This window comes from Anomalospiza imberbis, chromosome 2, assembly GCF_031753505.1.
Source record: "Anomalospiza imberbis isolate Cuckoo-Finch-1a 21T00152 chromosome 2, ASM3175350v1, whole genome shotgun sequence".
Taxonomy (NCBI): Eukaryota; Metazoa; Chordata; class Aves; order Passeriformes; family Viduidae; genus Anomalospiza; species Anomalospiza imberbis.
This window is the reverse complement of record NC_089682.1, coordinates 116,722,914-116,744,490: the sequence shown is the minus strand read 5'-3', so window position 1 is coordinate 116,744,490 and position 21,577 is coordinate 116,722,914. Positions and strand designations below refer to the sequence as shown.

Below are 21,577 nucleotides of genomic sequence, written 5' to 3'. Positions count from 1 at the left end.
AACAAGTCGGGAGGTTGACAAAATCTGGGAAAGAAGCTCAGCCCTGGGAACTAGGTCTTCCCTAGCAAAGGACGGCCAGGAGCCCGCAGGAACTGTGGATTTACCAGTTTAAGCTCTGCTTTTGTAATTAATATGTCTAGATTTCAGGTTCTGAATGTTTTGTGCTAAGTGCCACAGGTAGCTGCCAAGGTGAAGGAGATCAGCCTGCTGGGTAAATATTAACTGCACACAAACAAGTTACTCCTGCTAAATTTCTATCACAGTATTTATGTGCATGGGGAGGTAGAAGGAAGATGTGTGTGTATGTGGGTGTGGCAAAGCCCTCACAATTCAGAGAATAACGAACTAAGTCTTTAGACTGGAAAATTATATTGGAAGGTCCGGAAAGGCAAAGGCAAGATTGCAGGGTGCTGCAAATGATAAGTTCAGAAACTGTGGCCAGGTCTCTGTATACATGTGGTAACACCTTCCTCTGTCATGCTGGTAACAGCTGGCTGGGTCACAGCCCCCTTTCTTTTCCAGAAAACAAACTGATGCCAAGAAAGGGGAGTATCAGCAATCTCACCCTCAATTTACCTATCTGTGTCTTTAACAGCCTCAAAGATGCCAGCTGGTAGGAGGATGGTGATCTTGTAAGAGAATAACAGTACCCTTCCAGAATCTCCCCTTCGTGATGCAGCAGTTTTGTGGTTTCTGAAAAGGTCAAGCAGCAGCGTTAATGCACACCATGTAATTCCTCTGTGAAGGTGCAGTGCTTCTTTTGTGGAAAAGGACATCTTCCTCTGAATACAAATTTGGGTGTTCCAAACTGAAGGACAGGAGGATATGTTGGTGCACTGTCGCCACCTTGTTCATCATGGAGATGAGACCTTTTTATTTGAGTTGCTCCAAAAAGTGAGATCTGAGCAAGTCAGGAATAGAGTGGTTAAAAAAAAAAAAAGGAAAGAAAAGAAAAGGAGACTTTTCAACACCTAAAACTTTAAGGTTTTTAAATGATTTCTTTCAGCCTAGCCCGAGAAAACATAACTCTTTGGACTTCACAGGAGATTAAATCCAGCCCCAGGTTTTTCAGGTAAAATTATTGCTCTGCTCCTAGGCTGTCCCCTGAGCCATCTCTGTCTATTTCTAATTAAGGACCAAAGGAAATGGTTCCTTCTGATGGCAGGAATAGCATGAAGAAAGCTGTGAGTGTTTCTGTGGGGACGCTGGTGCCACTACCACCCTCCCATCAGGGACCAGCATGCCTGGGCTCTCCCCGGCGGGCTGGTCTCACGGGGAGCCACGCTCACTGTGGGCATGGCCAAAGACTGGGGACCATCCAGGTAATCTGCCAAAAGGTATCACAGCAGATCAAAATTCATTAAACACGCCGACTCTGAGATGTTCAGCAATCCATTGGAAATCTGATCTGGCAGATATCTAGCAGTGAAATTATTCCGTGTACCGTGGAAGAAGCAGAGGAGGTAGGGGTTCTGTGACCAGGGTGGTTACGGTGTGCTGAAAGCTCTTTGAGCCTGAGACACTGGCATTTAGGCACAATTCATTGGTATATCCAGTATGTGTCTTGGCAGATCTTGGGGCTGAGATAAATCAAAAAGCAATGTGCCAAATTTGAGATAATTAAATTTCTATAGTACAACCTTTATTCATATATAACTTTTGCAAGTGTTTGACTTGTTGCTCATGTTCTGGTTCATGTCCTTTAAGCAGGAATTTGAAACAGAAGCAAAATTGTAAAAATAACAGTATACCATTTAAAAACTGTTTGAATTCACCTTTTGGAATTTGACCTGTATGAAACAAATATAAATGACACGGACTTTTGAGTGGTGAGTGTTTGCATGTTCTTTAGCTCCAAGTCTTACAAAACTGAGCGTGCATACTACACATTTATATGCATATATCACTCACATATGTACACATGCCCCAATGAGGAAAAAGTAATGAGGTTTTCATGAGCTTGTTCTTCATGGCTTAGATACTGAAAAACACACGTTAAACCATTAAAAGGTACCTCTGGGATTGTTTTAAATTGCAAATTAAAAAAAAATAAAGAAGAAATCTATTAAAAAGAATCATTTTCATTAACTGAAGTGTTTGCAATAAAGACAATTATAGCAGTTGGCAGTATTCTCCTTGAACCAAAACAAATAAATACATTTGGTGACATACGTTCAAGGAAATGTGATTGCTGCAATGTTCATGCAAATAAGGAGCAGCTTCACAAATGCTAGACATTTTGCCATCTGGTATTACCAAAGGAACACAACTCTCAACTTGTAGCTCTTCCTAACTTACTGCTTGTAGATGGTGTATTAGACATTGTCACACAGTTCTGACATTTGCATAATCATTCTGAATTACTGCAGGTTGTGCATTGCATTGCCAGCAGTGAATTCATTTGAGAAGGGGGTTCAGACACCTGATGACTTGTATGGCTTCATCGAATATATCTCTGTCCAATAAAGAGATAAAAATGTTCTTCCACGTTAGGACTACCACACCAATGAATTTTTAAATTTGTATGAGGACTAGTGAAGAATGCTGCACTTGTTTACTTCTTAGAAATTGGGTAGAGACCAGTATTAAGATTAATCTCAGGGAAGCTGCCCATCTCTATTTGGCTGTAGGCTAGAGTACAAATGCAAAGCATCTCAAAGAGTCAAGAAATTCTGGATGGGCACACATAGTTGAGGATGAAGTTATAACCTGATCTCTTAAAACTCCAGAAAAACCCAACCTGACAACAGTTATTAAGCGTGGCAGAAAGTCTGGTTTTCTACACAGGTGGTTGTTAACTGACTCAGCTCATGGGAGTAGGCTCGATGGCACAAAGTAGTACCTGAAGACCTCTGCTCTCACAGCAGTCAGTGAGAACTGCTCTGCCTCTGTTCTCAGCAGCATGTGCAGCATGTGCAGTAGGTGATCTCACTCCCAGGAATGCATGGGGAGGCCTTCACCATTCCCTTCTTTCCGGAGGAAGGCCTTTTCCATGCCCAAAAACTCCATCCCTGCAGTTGTCTCGTTATGCTGCTTTTCAAGGAGAGGGGGTTGGAGTGAATAACATGCATTGCTCATGAAAAGTATGGGATAAAAACCCCAAACCCCTCAGCCACCTGTAAGTGGTTGTAAACAAGGTGGTGTTTGGACGCTGTCTCCAACCTGCTGTGCTGAAACGCTGTGTTTCACAAGGAGCCCCAGTGTTTTGAGAGCTGTGCTCAGCCCCTGGCGTCTGCCCTCAGACCCATCAGAAGGCTGCTCTGCAGTCCTGTTCGAGTTAGCAGCATCAGCAAGCAAACAAAAGATTTTCTGTTCATTTTGTGACTGTTGAGGCATTGTTTTTAAATACTAATAGCAGCTAACATATCCTGTGTATTTTCAGCTCCCTCAAGTCCCAAATCAGAATCAGATAGCTGTTGGCCTTTTGACTGCCTTGCCTGAGGCATACTAGGTAGCATCACGTGGGTAGCCAATGCAACATATGTTTTGCTAACTTGGAAGCTGGTTAGCAAGACAACGTTTATCTTATTAACACATGGTGCACTTACATGACATTAATATATATTCCTACTTTACAGATTTACTGTGCCAGAGGAAAAACATTAGCTGAGCTAAGCAAAATAGGAATCAGCATACTTGTCACATTGTCCTGAAATAACATGTTAACTTTGTTAGACACGTTGGCTTCCTTTGTGAGGAGAATAAAACATAATAAACTGAAATGTGTAAACCTGAAAGGTGTTGTTCCATAGAAATCTAGATTAAGAATTCTCTGGTTTATGTTGTCATGTATTAAACTAGAATTCTGAAAATGAAAAAGTTAATTTTTATTCTGAACGTCTGTATTGGAGCTAAAGTTGTTAATTTCTAAAAATTACTGCTGTTGTGTAATGCAGTGATTTTATTCTCTCTCCAGCTACACTCTACTAGCCATACATACACTGTTGTGCCTCTATACATTTATTCATGTTCTGTGGTTGTGATAGTGTCAAATCCATCAGAAAGAGGAATTGTTTCAGTAGTAGTTTCACGACTTGGCTGATTAGCAGAGATCAGAAGAAGCAACCTAATTGTGGAAACCACTACAGCATATAGTTTTAACAGCTCTTTAGGGAGCTAGTTAATGAAAGAATCACTACAGAAACACAGCCGCGTGAAAAAAAGGAGCATTTTCATACAACACTCAGAGGATATGTCATAAGTGGGAACATGTTCATAATTTCTATTTACTCACAGCTGTAATTACCATCTGCCTTAAGAGAACTTCTAGTCTTTGTCAAAGTTGCTTAGATATTTCCTTTGTCACGTTTCAAGCTGAGAAGTTCTGTACAGGCTAGATCCTGCCTTGTGATTTCTTTTTTATTTTTCTGTAAGAATTTAATTGTCTATTCTCTGTGTGAAGAAAGCACCAGCATTCCCAGAGACCTGAACCTCCCCAGCCTACTTGAACTGGCGTTCATCCGATTCATGTTTGTGCTTATTTTTGCCATCTGTCTGCAAAACAGAGTTCTTAACTTTTAAATGCCCGCTGGTTTATATGTTGTCCTCCAATTTTTAACTCTTAAAAAACTATTTATCCTTTTTTTTTTTCTCTAACTCCAGTGTCTATGAGCCAGATAGAAACGTGCTGCGAAGGAAGGAATGGGAAAGGAGGAATCAGGAGGCCCAGCAGGACAATGGCGCGTTTAACACGAGCTATTCCCTCTTCAGTGAACCGTACAAGGTAGATGCTTCCCAGCTGGGCAAATCTTTGTTTATTTATTTATTCCACAGTACAAAAATGTAGCCTGCAGAAGGCACTGTCCAGGTTTCATCACCCTCCCATGAGTGCTAGCTTCCCAAAATTCACGGAGAACACGCATGATTCTCTGAGAGTCGGATTTTATATATATTTATATTTATGTATGTGTATAAAGCTTCTTCTAGTGTTTAGCAGCACACAAGAGTGAAATAAACTAGAAATATCCCCACAATATTTGAGATGGAATTAAAATTAAGAGGTGAAGGTGAAGGTATCCTGTTTTTGCAGTACTTAGAAGAAAACAATTGTGTTAAACTAGTGTGTGAAGGTCAAGCAGTCCTGTAAACATTATGCCCTGGCCAAGGTTATTGTACTGAAATATCCTTTTTTTTCCTATAAGAATTACCAGGGTAATAAGAAAATTTGTCTGCTATACATGTTTTTCCTCCACCAAAGGCAGAAGTAGCTTAAGAGTCTCAACTCCCTGTGTTGTTCCTCATGGTAACAGCAGTTTGATGAGGCACAACTCTCTTTCATTACTCCCTGTTAGAAGGTCAAGCAGGGCCTTTTATACTCTGCAGAAGCTTGAAAATGGTGAACAGGACCAGAGAGCAGTGTCCCATGGGGGCTGCTCCTCTCCTCAATTTACCCAATGACTGTGTGTAGGCATCAAACCATCGTCAAGTATTTTCTGCTGTGCCTTTCCAGAAATGTCCAAGTTACTGCAACAGCTGCCACACTGTGAAGCCTTTCCCTCCATGCAGCATCACTTGCCCTTGATGTTTAGGGTGCTTTAGTGCCTCTTTCCAGGAGACCTATTTGGAACCTGGGACCTGGCTGCTGCTTTGGCTTCCATGCTTGCGTTTTAATTCTTCTGCTCCAGGGTCAGATTTTAGCTTGCTCTTCTTCCAGATTGTTGCTTGTATTTAGCCCCTAATAAAAAAGAAAGATCTACCACTTTCAAACCATGTCCCTTGAAGGAACACAGATCTGTCTGCCTTGAAGCTGACCTCCAGCTGCCAGGATTTCAGATTCATTACAAAGGCATTTAGAAACCATGTCAAATGTCTTGAACTCCTCAATGACCTACTTGAAAATGTCTGCCGTGAGACCAGTCAAGGGCTAATCCATGGAAGAAAGCCTGGAAAGCATAAGTCAGCTGTGTCTTGGCATTTCTTGAGGGCTGTGCTGCAGTGACGACTTAATGATTTTCCATTTGGTCCAGTCAAATAGACCACACACAAAAAGGACCTGGACTTCTTCTGTGTCCCCAGTACTATTTTGTCTGTGGTGCCTCAAATTGGTGATATTGAAGCTCAAATCACTTATAAAAGTGGTATCACTTTGATTATTACTTCTGTGCCGATGTACCGACTGTCATGACACAGATGTGATGTGCCTTGGACACACCAGCAGTTTCTGAGTTTGGGTGTCAGAGGGCACCTCTGTGCAACCACAGGATAATGTAAAGAAAATTCCATCAGCTTTAACAGGAGTGGATGAAAAATCATTGCTGTCTCCAGAAGCAGAGAGGATTCTGAGTGGATAATCCTATGAGGCAAGCAGAATAATGGCTTCATTCCTGCTTCTTACCTTTAGACACTGTGTCCCTATTTTGAACAAATGTGTAGAGAGGGTGCTGCAGAAATACATCCTACAGATAACTTTGTCAAGGAGACATGGGGAAAGGCAAAGCCCAGGACAGTAGTGTAACTCACAGCTATGTTGGTGTGGCAGAATTGCCTGGGGTGATTGGTCATTCTGATAGTATTGGACATCAAAACTCTTATCAGTGGCATACTCTGATTGTCATGTATACACTGGCAATGGACCATTGGGCTCTCTGAACTAACCCAGGCATTTGTGAACCTTCAGTACAGGGAGAAAGAGCTGTGGCTTTTTGATCTGACTGTGGAGAGAGCCTATCTGCAAAAGAGGAAACCTTCCTGCAAAAGCAAAACTGAAACCCACTTGTACTCCCTTTAAAGACCATGTTCACCTTTTAGGGGTTTCCAGAAGGGAATGAAGTTATAGCAGACATTCACTTCAAGCTCTGATTAAATTCAGTATTCCACTGCTCAGCTTGAGAAACACAAGCTAAAGCCAAAGGATATGCTATTCAGAAGACCATATCTGAAAATCAAAGGCAGACTGGAAATCTCTTAAATCTTACATCCTCTCTCACCTTGACATGTATCACTACTCCTGTAACATTGAATTTTCTCAAAAATCCTGACTCTTCAGGTTGCCCCTTATCCTGTTCAAAGTATCCATAGCAACCCTCTATGAAGGATTACAGGAAATCCAGTATCTTTTACATAAAATCTCTTTTATAGGGGAAATTAGTTCAGGATATTTTCTGGACAGAATACCTTGCCCCATTAACTATGTAAGTATTTTTAGTGAAGAAAAAAATTCTGCTGGCCTTCCATGCAGCCATCAGGTTTATTTTTAGAAGTGTTATATGTTGCCATCTTCAAATGCTTGGATTTGTCTTGCTTTGCAGAAAAATATCAGAGCACTGTAAGTTAGACATGTTTGCACAGAATGCTCTTCCTACTTACCCATTTTGTGACCATGTTTTCCCTGTGGGAATGCTTAAATTAGGCCAGCAATATTTCAGAGAAGATAATAGGACAAACTAAAGCTCATAACAAGTTACCTCAGATCCCATCATGTTCCCAAGAGGATGTAGGTGAACTCTCCTGTATGAGATCAGCTCAACACAAAATCTCACCTGAAGCTGTCCCCAGTGCATCTTGAAGGAATAAACAGCACAGGCCAGTTGTCAGCATATGCCATGATAGTAGTTTGCTGCAGTTATTCTTGTGGTTATCTGGGATCTCTCAATACAAGATGCCTGTGTGTGACCTTCTCATCTCATCCATGTAGAAGACAGCTCGATGACTTCTCTGAGCTACAGATAGTCTACAGATAATCTGCAATTAGGCTGCATCCACAGAGCAGCCATCAGAAAAAACAGACCTTATTTTAGGGAAGTTGGACTTCTTAGGGGCAAAACCTGCCCAAAAATTTGTTTACGTTCATGGAGCTAGAGGCAGATGGGTGGAGAGCTGTCCTCACAAGATGTCCACGCTGTGGGAAGGGGGCCCCATTCCATTTGGTGGTCATTGTTGCCATGCTCCTGGCGGGGAAAGAAACCTCACGTACACTCTGGCTGAATAATAATGAGTACAGGCCCAACAGCAGATTTCTCACCATAGAGGGAAGCTGAAACAATACTTCTCTACAAGGTATCTACACAAGGTGGAGGATCCAGCGAAGCATAAAGAGATGCACTGGGTAAAAGGAGCATTTCTGTGTGTTCTGGAACACAATTTTGCTGGTCAAGGCGATGCCCAAGTGTAGAAGTGATTTCACTGACTTCAGGAGACACATGAGGGTATCTCCAACCTTCTTTCTTTTCAGATGTATGTGATGCTTCCCACATCTTTAGCCTCATGAATAGTTTCCTCTTCTTTAGGACATTGATGTGATTCCTGTTAAGTGGAAGAACACCCTTTTTTAAAGTGACTTGCTATCTGTGAGTCAATCCTTCAAATTTTTTCCATAGCAGGTTATTATCTTTGTAACAGAAACAGCCTCATGTGTAGAGGGAAGATCAGGCTGTAGTGGTTGAACCTTGAGCCATCTTACTCCAAGTGTCCAATACAAAGTTTCAGATGCAAGGGTTTCATGTTCTTCCTTTCCTACCCCCCTTCAGTATATATTACTGATATATATATTTAGCTCTGTTAGCATAGTAACAAAAACATATCAGAAAGCTAGGTGTAATGCATTTTGCAGGTACAAGGTAGTGTCCTTGAAATTTGAGGGGAAAAGTTTGAAGCAAAACAGGACTGCTTCTACTGTTAGACATAAGGATGCTTCCACTGTAGACCTCTGAAAGTTTGCATGTGGCAAGCACAGCACTCATGTACTGTGCATTTTTGCTGCGCTCAGGTTTTCTACTAGGAAACCCTAAAAATAAAAGATTCCAAACTGGGCAGTTTTCCCTTGAATACCTTCTCTTCCATATCCCCAGTTTTGCAGAGTAACTGATGTGGTTGCTACATCTTTCGTGTTTTTAAGTGTAACTTTAAGAGGATCTTCTCCACTTCCTTTACTCCCTTCTTTCTCCTTCTTTCTGTTTTCCTCTAAAACAGAGAGTCTTGAGATGAAAGCTTGGCCTTCTGAAACTAATACGGGTTTTCCCATTCAGATTCCATGTCTAGAAGAGAGAAAGGATAACTCCACTGCCTCATTACTGTCTTCCTCTGAAAACATAAAGCAAAGGACATCACATGCCTGAATCTTGGCAGGGTTCAAAAAATCTCTGCTGTAAAAATATTAATGATATACCCTTTTGCTTACAGTGGCTTTTTAAAGCAAGAATTTCCAATCTTTTCTAGCATGTTTTGTTTGCTTGTTTTATTTCTTTGTGAAGCTTCTGCCTTTTCAGTCAGGAAGTAAATGGATCATTTTTAAGACAGTAATTAATCTTGAAGGGGAGGAAGGGTGGCTGTATTCCCCTGCTATGCACAGCAAGCACTGAGAAATGTGAAGAATTTGGCAAGGGTTCTGTTCACCTTTTTTTTTTTTTTTTTTTTTTTTACAAGAGGAGAGTGCCCTGGAATGAGCACCCTGTCAGAGCATTTTTAAAGAAAGGACATAATCTGTACTTTTCCCATTTCCCACAAGCTGTTTTCAAGTCACCTCAGAGCATTTGGCTGGCCTAGATGACAAATTCATTCAGCACTTACATGGGATGTTGTGTGGCTTCCCAGATGGTTATGAAAACTTAGGCAGGCAGAGGAAGAAATCGGGAATGCAGTGTTTTCATTCATGACTGAAGGAGAGCTTGCATTAGGCTACAGGAAAAGTTCTATCATGGTCAGATTTAATCCAAAACATTCTGTGCAGTTGCAATAATAAATTTTCCAGTTTCCAGGTAATATACTTTAACTACAGTGTGATATCTGTGATAGATTTCTTTTTTTATATACTCAAAGGCCCTTTATAGCTTTTCCAGTTCAGGGTAGATTTAAGATGTTGACAAGTGTCTTCAGAGACAATAAGGATTTTCGATTTCATCCCTCAACGCTGCTGCTGAATAAGGCAGTCTTACTTCAGTAAGGATTTCAGCAGAAGCATGCAGGGAATTTTTGTTTTTCTTATGTTGACTGTAGCAGAACACTCGATTTTTGTTTTGCAGACTAACAAGGGGGATGAGCTTTCCAATCGCATCCAGAATACTTTGGGCAACTATGATGAAATGAAAGACTTGTTAACTGACCGGTCAAACCAGAGCCATCTCGTTGGGGTTCCAAAACCTGGGGTTCCTCAGACTTCTCTCCCCAAGACTGATGAACATCTTATTGCAGACTCGAGACCACCACCTCCTCCTCCTATTTCCAGCACTGCTTCTTCCACACCAGCATCCCTAGCTGCCCAGCAGAACAAAAGTACCACGATGGGCTGGCAGAAGTCTGGGCATAATGCCACTTCAGATGGCCAGCAGAGAACAAGCAAACATGGACACCGGTCGCTGGAGTCACACAAGGGTGACTTCAAACTGGCAAGCCAAAAATCCAATTTGGAGAAACTAAAACACTATGCATTGAGTCCCACCTCCTCCTCTTCCTCCTCCTCCACCTCCTCTTCCTCCTCCACCTCCTCTTCCTCCTCCTCCTCCTCCTCCAATACTGCTCAGCAAAGCTCGCTGAGGGCCACATTAGGAGACAACACCAACAGAGTCCAGCAGCCAGCGAAGCTCAGCTGTAGCTCAGAAGGAGGAACCAAAGTCCAAGAGAGGCCAGCAAAGCATGGTGGGGGGCACTGTGTCCAAAACTTCCCACCCTCTCTTGCTTCAAAGCCCAGTCTGGGTCAGCAGAAGCCAACAGCTTATGTAAGGCCAATGGACGGTCAAGACCAGGCTCCTGATGAGTCTCCAAAGCTGAAGTTACCAGCAGAGACGACCAAGTCGTATCGGGGAGTGCCTTCCAGCAAGCCTGATTCGGCCAGGACCAAGTCAAAGATCACCAAGTTCAGCATTCCTAAGCAAGAAGAAGTAAGTGTTTTTATATTTCTTATGACATACCTCCACAGATGGATGGATGGATGATGTCTTACTGCACCTGCCTCTTTACATATTTTTAACATATTGGTTTGCATGTTGATATTTTTGGTGACATTGATATAGTATATTGCAAATAACAACCTCACATTAATTTAAAGGTATCTCAACAGCAAAATGCTCATTGTCTTCAGGACCAAAACACTTCCTACAATGGCACATTTTCTAGTAGTATATATTATTTCACTGACTCTTTCCAGAGTGCTCATTTATAAAACCTGGATTTTTTTTTTTTTCTGGCAGGTGTATTGCTTCTTGCTGTTCATATTTCATTGATTTCTTTCTCTTTGGCAAAGATTAAATGAAGTGAATGTGACCAGAAATAGTTCTGCCATCCTCAATGTCAAAGTAGTTTCACAATCTAAATTAATTACTTACATAATATGAAATCTGTGGAATAGATGAGAATAGAGCAATAAGCCTCTCCTATTATCTGTTTGTGTTTCAAGCCAATTTATGAGAAGACTGAGGTTTCCTTCTTAAAGAATTTCCATCTGTAGAAACCTGGTGTAGTGGCTTGACCCAGTACACCTGGCCATACTACAAGAACTTGTCTGAAAAAACTTTTAGAAAACATTTATTTATCAGCAATAGATATAAAATATGTCTGCTTGGACTTACTGTATATTAATTTATTTCACATTCCTTTTATGCCAGGAGGACACTTTGCTTTACCACTTTGACTGTGATTGTCTGTTTTTTTGACTATTTGGTCTTTTTTGATGGGAAGGAAGTGATTTGTTTTGGCAGAATAAAGGGTGTTTTTTTATTCAGGGGTGTATTCAAAGGCCTGTATACCAATACAAAAATGATCACATCATCCTCTTGTGAAAATTGATAGATCTGCCATGAATTCAACAATTTATAGTATTTATAGGACTATAGGACTCTATTTGACTGAAGCACAGTGACTTTCTCAGAGAAGAGGCAATGACTGTTTACTCTTTTTTACAGCTGTGGTGTGTCTTGAGATGTTTTAAGTCTTAAAATTTTGTTCCTGGCATTGTTAAAGGAGAGGAAAAATCTAATTTTTGGTGGCATTCTCTGGCCTCTTAATGCCTGCTTTTCAGAAATGGAGTTGACTCTTGTATTCCCCTTGGGTTTGGTTTGGGAAAGAAATCTCTCTGGAAGCAATTATTTCTGTGATTTTTCTCTAAGTGAAAGTTCCATCAGTTCCAAACAACATGTTGGTGATATGTTGTTCCTGAAAAAGGGTTGTTTTAGGCTGTTAAGCTAGATCTTATAAGCAAATTTAGCATTCACAAAGTGCTGTAATTGTGCAGATAGATCAGGTAACAGCAGATAGTAATATCCATTTAGCTGTTATTACCTCTTTCAGACTTGTGCTACTACCTGCAAGTGGGAAGTGTTGTTAGAATTAAAGATGCCTGTGGCAATTATCTGACTCTTTCAAATTTCCCCCTTTACATGTATGCAATACTCTAAGGACAAGTATGGAAAGGAGTTGTCATAGGCAATCATTTGTTTGTCTGAAACTCAGGATTTGCCATTTGCATTCCAAATACGCCTACCTCCAGAAAGAAAGATTTAATTTGTTGTATGTAGTCCATGCTGCTGCATAAGCATAACTTTACACTGCAGTTTCTAGATGAGGAGACGTAGCCGACTTTAACTTGTTTAGATACTGATGGCAATGTAGACTACAGTAGGAGAGAGTGGACTGCAGGTTACCTACTAAAATATTCACCAGTTTCTCACAGATTTTATGTGATGCAGTATTAATGAAACAGTATTTGATAAAAGAATATAAACATTCAACTGAAGTTGAAGGAGGTGGACCAAAAGCAGTGTCTGGTGGTTTAAAAAAGATTTTTACGAAAAGTGATGGACAAATCTCTAAGAAGAGGAATAGTAGGTACTATAGGTGTTGGGGTTTGAAACTGGAGCTAATGAAAGACAATGTTCAGATCTGAAAAGTCGGTGAAAGACAAGAGACCAGTTATTTTTCATTTATCCTGATATTTGCTTTGTTCTAACTTTTTCCATCCCAAGTGGCACAAGCTGGAACTTGCAACCCACTGGTATTGCTACAGGGAGAAATATTGACCAAGACTGAAAGTTTTTTATTCAGTGTTGCCTAATCCACCCGCTCTTTGATTTTCAGTTGGACTTTTTTAAATTTCAAGATGTTTTTCCATTCCTATTATTAGTATCATAAATCTTCTAGTAGAGTTGTGTAAGAATTCCCATCCTTTTTTTTAAATTTATGCTATTAGAGTCATAAATTTTCTCCTTTACATCAAATGTTTGCCACGGCCTCTTAGGGCCAGAAGTTTTAAGCTGCTTGCAGCACAAAAGCTGCCATGGGCCTGTGAATGTTTGCAGGCAAAATGAGGCCTCTGTTGTTCAGAGTGAGGCTAAAGGGGTTGGCCAGGACAGACCTAGTATCCCTGGTGGCTGTGGGAAGAGGAGAGATGTCATACAGGATGACTGTGAGGGAAAGCAGGTGGACAAGTAGGCTACAGCAGCCTGGAAGCTACATGGAAACAGAAATGAGAGTGGCAGAAAGCTGCTTAGGAGCAGCCAGGAAAGGAGGAGAGGGGCAGAGGGCTTGGGGTAGGGTATCTGAAGTGCTGGTAGTGAAATGAAGCTCGATGTCTGCTAAAACAAAAGGTGTGTGGCTGAGATGGGCTAGGTAGGGCAGTCACTGTGCTCCAGGTTCGTGTAGGCAGCGCTGGGAGGCCTTCCTGGCTCCTGGGCAGCTTGCTGTCCACTGGAACCCCCAGGTCCTTCACTGAAGAGCTCATGTCCAGCCAGTCAGCACCCAGCCTGTATTGCTGATGAAGTTATCCCTCCCCTTAGTCAGTATTTCCCCATGCCACATTCTTATCAGTTTATCTAGTACGAGTTCTGGGGCCCCCAACCCAAGAAGGATGTGGACCTGCTGGAGCAAGTCCAGAGGAGGGACACTGAGCTGATCAGAGGGCTGGAGCACCTCTCCAGTGAAGACAGGCTGGGAGAGTTGATGTTGTTCAGCCTGGAGAAGGGAAAACTCCAGTGAGAGCTTATGGCACGAGGACCTAAAGGGAGTCTGCAAGAAAGCTGGGGAGGGACCTTTTACAAGGGTTATAGGACAAGAGGAAATGACTTGAGGCTGAGAGAGGGTAGGTTCAGATTTGATATTAGGAAGAAATTCTTTACTCTGAGGGTGGGGAAACACTAGAAAGGGTTGACCAGAGAAGCTGTGGATGCCCCACCTCTGGAAGTGTTCAAGGCCAGGTTGGATGGGGCTTTGAGCAATGTGGTCTAGTGGAAGGTGTCCCTGCCCACAGTACTGGAATCTTTAAAGTCCATTCAAACCCGAACCATTATATGATACCTGTGCACTTCCATTTGTGTTCACCAGTTTAAAAGAATCATCAGTGGAAAAATAAACACATAATGAAACAAAGTTAAGCTTCCCTGTAAGGACTGGAGAATAAGAAGCAGTGTCACACAGTGTGTGTGTGTGTGTGTGCCATCAGCAGGGTACAAAACCCTCTTCTGTACATTCCATGAGGTTTTCAGAGAAACAGGGCACAGAGTTGGTTGCACTACAATTATTATCCGCTGGAAATAAGATCTCTTGAATACAAATTATAGACCATTACTTTTCAATTCATGAAAAAGGTTGATTTTTAATGCAGTTCAATAACTCATTTTATATTTTTAATCAGTTTTGGAAAGCCTTCAATACCTTGACACAGACTGAAGCTTATAAATTTTTTAAATTGTTTTAATGAGAATAATTTGGATAGACCCGTGTGTAGAAAGGTAGCATTTACTCATTTGGGAATTTAATCTTTAGTAGCCAGGTTCATCAGTGATGACTAGAATCCATACCCAACCTCCTGGTCATTCCAAAATTATCATACTGCTGTGTAGAAATGATAGCTCGTCATCTCAAGTGCTGGTATTTCACATTTTGAACTATTTAGAAATTATATTGCTGTAGGTAAAAGCCCACTGTATTGGATAAAAGGGAAGAAAAAATTGATACCAGGGTATAGAGGAAAAGAGGCAGGGAAATCAAGTGCCTCTCTTGCCTAAAATGTTCTTGAGTGAAACAATAAGAAAAAACATAGGGTGGCAAATCATGTTCTTTATAGCCAAGTTCTGTTTTTGAATTTCATCTCATAGGCTGCATGCTGCTTTTTTATTACATTGAAGAAGCCTTACCTATTGTCCTTTGCTTACTTCTCTTAAGGGTTATGAAGCAAAGAAATAGAGGTTGTAGTCAAAAATGACTGTGAGTCTAATGGTAAAAAAGAAGATTTGGTTTTGTTAAATTTGGAAACACATTTATGTGAAATGTAGGTAAGGTCATCATGAGGACATATACTTTCTTATTCACTTCATGGAGTACTTACACAACTTCTGCAGCAGAAGTAATGCACCATAGATTAAAGGTTGAGTTTGGGGTTGTTTTTTGGTTTTTTCCTTTTTTTTTTTTTATTTTTGCCCTGATCTTACTCAGGCAAATTCCTGTTTGCCTGGGTAAGATACTCTCTTCAGTCACTCTCCTTTGAGTGGCTATATATAGCTATCAGCATCTGGCACACACTCTAGCAAGTGTCCTTTGAATCTGCAATCTCTTTTTTGCCTATTAGTTCTATCCCCACATATTAATGGAAAGCAAAAACACCCCACAACTCTTTCCTCTGTCTGAAAAAACTATAATTTGGCCTCAATGTTGATAATTTGATCGAAATCAGTCTCTTTGAAGAAGATGCATGCATAATAAGTAGTTCCATTTCAGTTTAAAACTGAAGATGCAAGTTCATGTGCTACATTTCATTTGAGAACAGAAGGTCCAGTGAAAACTAAATAGGGAATATAGTCATTATCAATTCATGCTTCATCTGTAAATCCCACATAGCTGGATCTGTAGGACAGTAGAGGGGAAACAGTATCTCATGAGGAAGGAAAAGGGTTTAGAGGAGATCTGAGTAAGTGCTTTTCTTCAGAGGCACAACACCACATCCCCCTGGCTGCAGTGGAGCCTGTTGACGTGTTGCAGGACTAAGAGTAGAATTCAGGTTATTCTTCTCTGCTTCCCAGGGTGTTTACCAGAAAGGCAGAAATGAAAATAAAAGCACAGTCAAAGATGCTTTTAGATGAAAAGGGAGGGAGAGATTGAATGCATTAGCGAAAGGGTCCAGACTTCTTCCGGCACCGTTTCAGGATGCGCCCGAAGAGGCTGGAGACATAAACACAGAATTAAGTGTGTTGATACTCCTCTCCCATTTATTGACTTCGCTGAAGAATTGCAGTGCTTGAGAAGCCAGTTAGCAATCACAGCACTTGAGTACTTGTAAGTATGAGCCAGTTGTAGATGTTTTCTTTCCCAGATGTTCATGCTGCATTTACAGGGAGACACAGATCAATTCATCCCTGTAATGGTAACACTGACCTTCCCCACAAATAAAGAATGTTTTCCCACGTTAAACAGGAAGAATTGCACAACAAGAGCAGTGTGGTGCACAGATCCCTGCTAGTGGTGAGTTACTCAGGACCTTCAAGTGTGTCTGTGGGAGGGCTGTGTGTTACTGCCTGTATTTATGTAGCAGAGATCAACAGAGTAGGACTTTGAAGAAAGAGTGCATTAAATAGAGTGGTATTGGAAATACTCTTAACAATAATACCAATAATAACAATAATACCTTTCACCATAATGTGAAAGGTTTTTTTTTTTATTTGGTATAGTTTTCAAATCATGACACAAGCCTTTGCCTTTCTCACCTTCTGCAGTCTCCAAGGCACACAACTGTGTGTGAGGGCAGCTTCAGTGAACACAGTGGACCTAATCTCTCTGGTTGTTCTTCCATGACAGCTCTTGTAGAATGGAAATGCTATTTAGACACCTTAACTTGACTTTTAGAGCTCCCTACATCTACTGTTTCTACCCTCAGTGAAACAAGTTTCTTTCTCTTTTGAATTAATTGTCAATATATTTTTTTTCTGGGATAACACTAGCTAAAATAAATGATAGGTTTTTGAAAAAAAAGAATTTAATAGAATAATAACCTCTAAAGTTTTCTGTATAGATTGATTACCATATGGTATGTGCTGTGCATTTGTTGCTATGGTGAATCACTTGTTCCTCATTGTTTTTCATTGGTAGGATGACTATGATCAGAGAAAAATATCTTGACACTAGATGTAAATTTACAATTTTCAAGGATATTCCTTAATGTTTGCACCTGTTTTTTTGCAAGTTTTCCCTGAGGTTGTTTTTTCCTAATTAATGAAAACATACTTGAGCAGTTCATTTGGGTCTCTCATAAGTCAGATCCTCCCTTTGATATAAAACTGGTCTTTTCATCTTTTCTGAAGTTGGAAAAGTAGCCACTTTTGGAGTAAGGAAGCTCAGAACATGATTAATTGTGAGAAACTTGTCTTGCCTTTTAGTTTTTAACCGCCCCTCCCCACCCCCCCCTCGAGTGGATAGCTTAGTTTATGAATCAGCTCTGGAGCTGATACAAGAGTGCATGCATAAAAATGTCCACAACCATGTTTAATTGCTTCTTTAGTTCCCTGTGGTAAGCACTAAAGTTATTGATGAAGGAAATAAGATTTCTGGAATTACAAACCCCAGATTTTAATTGCACATTTTGTCTGATTTTTTTTAATCCATTGTAGTGCTTATGATGATAACTGCGTGTAATAAAAGTCGTCCTGACCAGAAACAAAGTAGTCTAATAGATGTTCTTTGTAAAATGTGCCTGAAAAGATACACGGGTATTGCTATCCCTTTTCCACCTTTGGCCCCATTAGCATGGATTGCTCCCGGGCCTGTAAGGCATTCAGCAGCTGGAGAAAGCGACTGTTCTGGATGTGGTTGCAGGAGATGCATGCTGGAGCATGGCCCTCCCGCCAACACGAAACTGTCCTCCACGTGAAGTTTGGCTGAGTATGTTCTCCCCATCTGTTTCATGGCTTCTTAAGCAAAAGAGAGGGTCGAGGTACAGAGGGGAGAGCAAGGGTGGGCTTGCTGTGGCGTGCAGATTGCCAGTATTACCATATCCTTAGAGGGACTCTGTTTCCCAGACCTCCCACTGCACAGCGCTGGAGCGTTGTGCCAGTGTGCAGTCAGGTGAGGAGTCCAAGCCCTTGCTGCTTCTGCAGAGTACCTACGTTAATACCAGCTCACATCCTCCTTTCCAATAATTATGGCAAGGTGGGGCATTTCTGTCCACTCTTCACCTTCACAGCAACCTGTAAGGGATCATGTAGGATGTAAAGGTGGTTTAGGATATTTTAAATTAAAAAAAAAAATCCATGAAAATTATTTAACTTCTCTCTTCTGTAGTTTCCCAGTCTTTCATGAATCAGAATGACATGAAAGTGCTACCCCTGAACATACTCACAGGGGTCAGGTATGACTGATGAGCAAGAGAACTAAAGGAAAATACAGTGAGCTTCACAGATCACTGTTAATTCCAGCTAAATAAATAATGTATATGTGCTGCTTGATGTATAAGGTTAAAGAGGTCACATTTCCAGCAACTGTCAGTTCATCCAGCCAGGCCAGAAGCAGTTAAATTCTTTATTATTGGTCACATATTCACATAAGAATAAATGAAGACAAATATACTTTTAAATATCTGCATGTTACATACTTTATTCACGCTGTGTGTTGTAAAGTTTTCATTTCTGTACCACTTCTGAACATGGAAGATCTATCCCTGTGGTATCACAAAATAGCTTCCTAGAAAAGTAATTAACAGGAGGGTGGTTTTTTTTTCAAGTTCAGAAAAGATATATAATGTAAGCATCTGATTTCCTGTCACTCTTGGTTAACTTTGGATGAAAATGGATAGCTTCCAAATTAAAGCAGGCACCGGACTGTCTGGAGAAAAATGCATCTGTAAAGAAATGTGTACATTACATATTCATGTCGTTCCAAATCTCTTAATTGTATTTCATATATAACAGTCTCATGTTCTGAAATATGGTACCTTTTTTATTTCATGGGTCAAAACCAGCATGCCAGAAAGACTGAGGTTGCTCCTTACACGGTTTAGGACAAGTATTTCCTTTCCAAAATTCCCCCATACATTTCCCACTTTCTTCCCTTCCCACCAGTATGTTTCTCTGAGAAGTGAAGGCATGATGTGAAGTCGCTTTTCACCATGTTTTATTCAGAAGACAAGTATACAAAAATAATTCAAGCCAGTGAGCCACCAGGTCAGGAATATTGAGAACCAGCATTTTCTCTCAGAACCAAAAATTGCTATTCATACTCCTCTGCATTTACTGCAAATGGCTGTAAGGGAAGCTTATGTAACTAGAAAGAAAGGAAAGCCAAGAGCATTCCTTGTTAGCTCTTATCGCTAAGAGATGTTTAAGGAGAGATGGGATGGAAGACTCTGCTTTGTAACTTCTTTGAAATGAGATATTGAAGGTGATTTTTTTCCTTGCACATGCTAAAGATTATTAGTATTCAAATACCAGCAGCGTAATCTATTGCTAATCAGATCTTGCATTTATTTAAAGGTAGTTGTACAACCACAGTCAAATACAGAGGTAGGTACAACTTCATGTGACTACTGAAATTTTGAGATCTGAAGTAGAAAAGGGGACGGCAGCTGCGAGATTTTTGATCACAAATACAATCAAACAAAGTATTAATACAAAGTGTATAAAATTACCATGATTTGGCAGTTCTGAAATATTTTCCAAGAGGCTTTCTCTGATTTTAATTACAATCTCAGAGACATCTCATATAAGAAAGCATATTATCAGAGACATCTGATACAATAAAACGCATTAGCTCATTAATTTCTGATTTCATGGAAGCAGCAATCCAGAGCAGAAGTATGCTGTCTAGAAAAAAAGGCATGGGGTGAAGTACCAAGTGCAGTGTGAGAAGGACAGTTGGGAAAATGCCATTAGCAGATGATGAATTGTCTTCCTTGCACCAAATCATTAATGTTTAGCATGCAGGAAGAGTTAAAAATACAAAGATAGAGAGGACATAAAAATGAACTGTGCTCCATAACAGTGAAGGAATCTGAGAAAAGAATTGTGTGGGAAACTGAAGAGAAAAGAATGAAATTATGCTTTGGGAAACTCACTGAAAAGGAGTTAGTCATGGTCTAAATTTTTGTCCTCATGGGAGGATCAAGTGCAATATGAGACAGTTTGAAAAATACCATAAGCAGCAATCATAATTTATGATAAGGTCTGCATGCAAGATCTTTCAATAGCTTAGAGATGGCTGAGCAGGGCCCAAAACATTATTGTTTTTCTATAGTGTGTGTGTTCCCTTGAGGAAGCCTTAGGAGAGCCTTCCTTCCCATGCAGTTTCTGCTCCCAGGTAGGAATGGACCTATGTCCAGACTACACCCCTGAAAAAGAATTAAACTTCGTGGTTGTGGTTATTTCTAAAGAAGCTTGTCCTCTCCCATGAGAAGAAAAATGTAGATAGTGGAGCATCACTGTCTTCACAGATGTGCAATCACTGTCTTGGGAGGAAAATGCATTACCTGTTTTGCCTTCATAATCACTAGTGCAAAAGGCACAAACCTGGGCTTGTGGGTACAATGTAGCTTCTGTGGGAGGTGGAAGAGGCAAAACCCATGTTCAAATGGTGTCTAAGTATCTGTGAACAACCTCTACAAAGAGCTGACATCTGAAACACAGCAAGTCCTTTTTTTCCCACCACCCCTACACCTAGGGAATATAGTGTTTGATAATACCCAGCTGCATTCTTATCAATAAACAGAAAATTATGTGGTTTTTACTACTGTAATCTATTGCATTCAGGAGTTTCAAAGCTCTTCATAAGCATTAATGACATCTCTGAAAATAATATTTTGAATCTGGTTACAAAAGGGATTAGCTGAGGTGAAGGCAGATGGGGACACCTTCTGTGATGATGCTGCTGCCAGAACAGGCCTGCTTCCCTTGGCCCCACTTGCTGGTGGTCCCAGTGGAGGGGTCAGATAGACAATACTGAGAGGCTGCTGGAGGACAGGATGGCACACCTGGATCGTGCACCTTACTCCATTCCCAGACCAAGGCTGGACAGAGTCGTAGTTGGCCACAGGCCCGGAGTAAGCAGAGCCGGGGTGTTTTGGTGTCAAAGCTGAGTGCAAAAGTGCAGAGACCGAGCCCCCAGTTCTGTGTGGCTCAGCTGACCCCATACAGAGTGACACATGAAACTCTTCCATAACTTCACGTTGGAGATGGAAGTAGACGCAGAAACATAACTAAAGGCTTCTTACTAAACTCAAATTAGTGTTTCTCACTGTATTTCTTCCTGTCATTTAGGTCACTCAGGGCAGAGACAGTTCCTGAGTGATTATGTCACTTATGGTTTACCACTTCCATCTGAGTTATTCACTGCACATCCTCCACTAGAAATTAATAGGAGTTTTGCCATTACATTCAGTGGTAGCAAGACCAGGGTTTGACAGGGAGGAATATTTCTATTCTGCATTGTATGAACTTCCTTTGGTCAAGAAGATACTGCTTGAGGGATTATGGTATTTTGTCTTCAATCTTCCTTTGTTTTGTTCCAGAGCGCAGATTTAACACTTCTGGTTGTTTTTTGGCGTCATTATTACTTTGAAGAAAGTCAGCAATAGTAATACAGAATAAAAATTGGAGCAGAAGCCAGCATTTGAACTCAGAAACACTATGGTGCATTAATCTATTAATTTCAGGTCAGGTCTTTAGCGCATCAGAGGAGC

General features: G+C 40.8%; 1 protein-coding gene across 3 annotated transcripts in view; it reads left to right on the top strand.

Moving 5' to 3' along the window:
• AFF3 (ALF transcription elongation factor 3) overlaps window positions 1-21,577 on the top strand; it is a 321,802-nt gene that overhangs the window by 45,192 nt on the left and 255,033 nt on the right. For all 3 annotated transcript variants that reach the window (XR_010996658.1, XM_068182739.1, XM_068182738.1), the window contains exons 2-3: window positions 4,603-4,723; window positions 9,957-10,811. Coding sequence is in view for 2 of the 3 variants with exons in the window: in XM_068182739.1 (XP_068038840.1) it covers window positions 4,603-4,723; window positions 9,957-10,811 (976 nt within the window). In the remaining variant the exon portion in view is untranslated. The remainder of the gene's footprint in view (window positions 1-4,602; window positions 4,724-9,956; window positions 10,812-21,577) is intronic.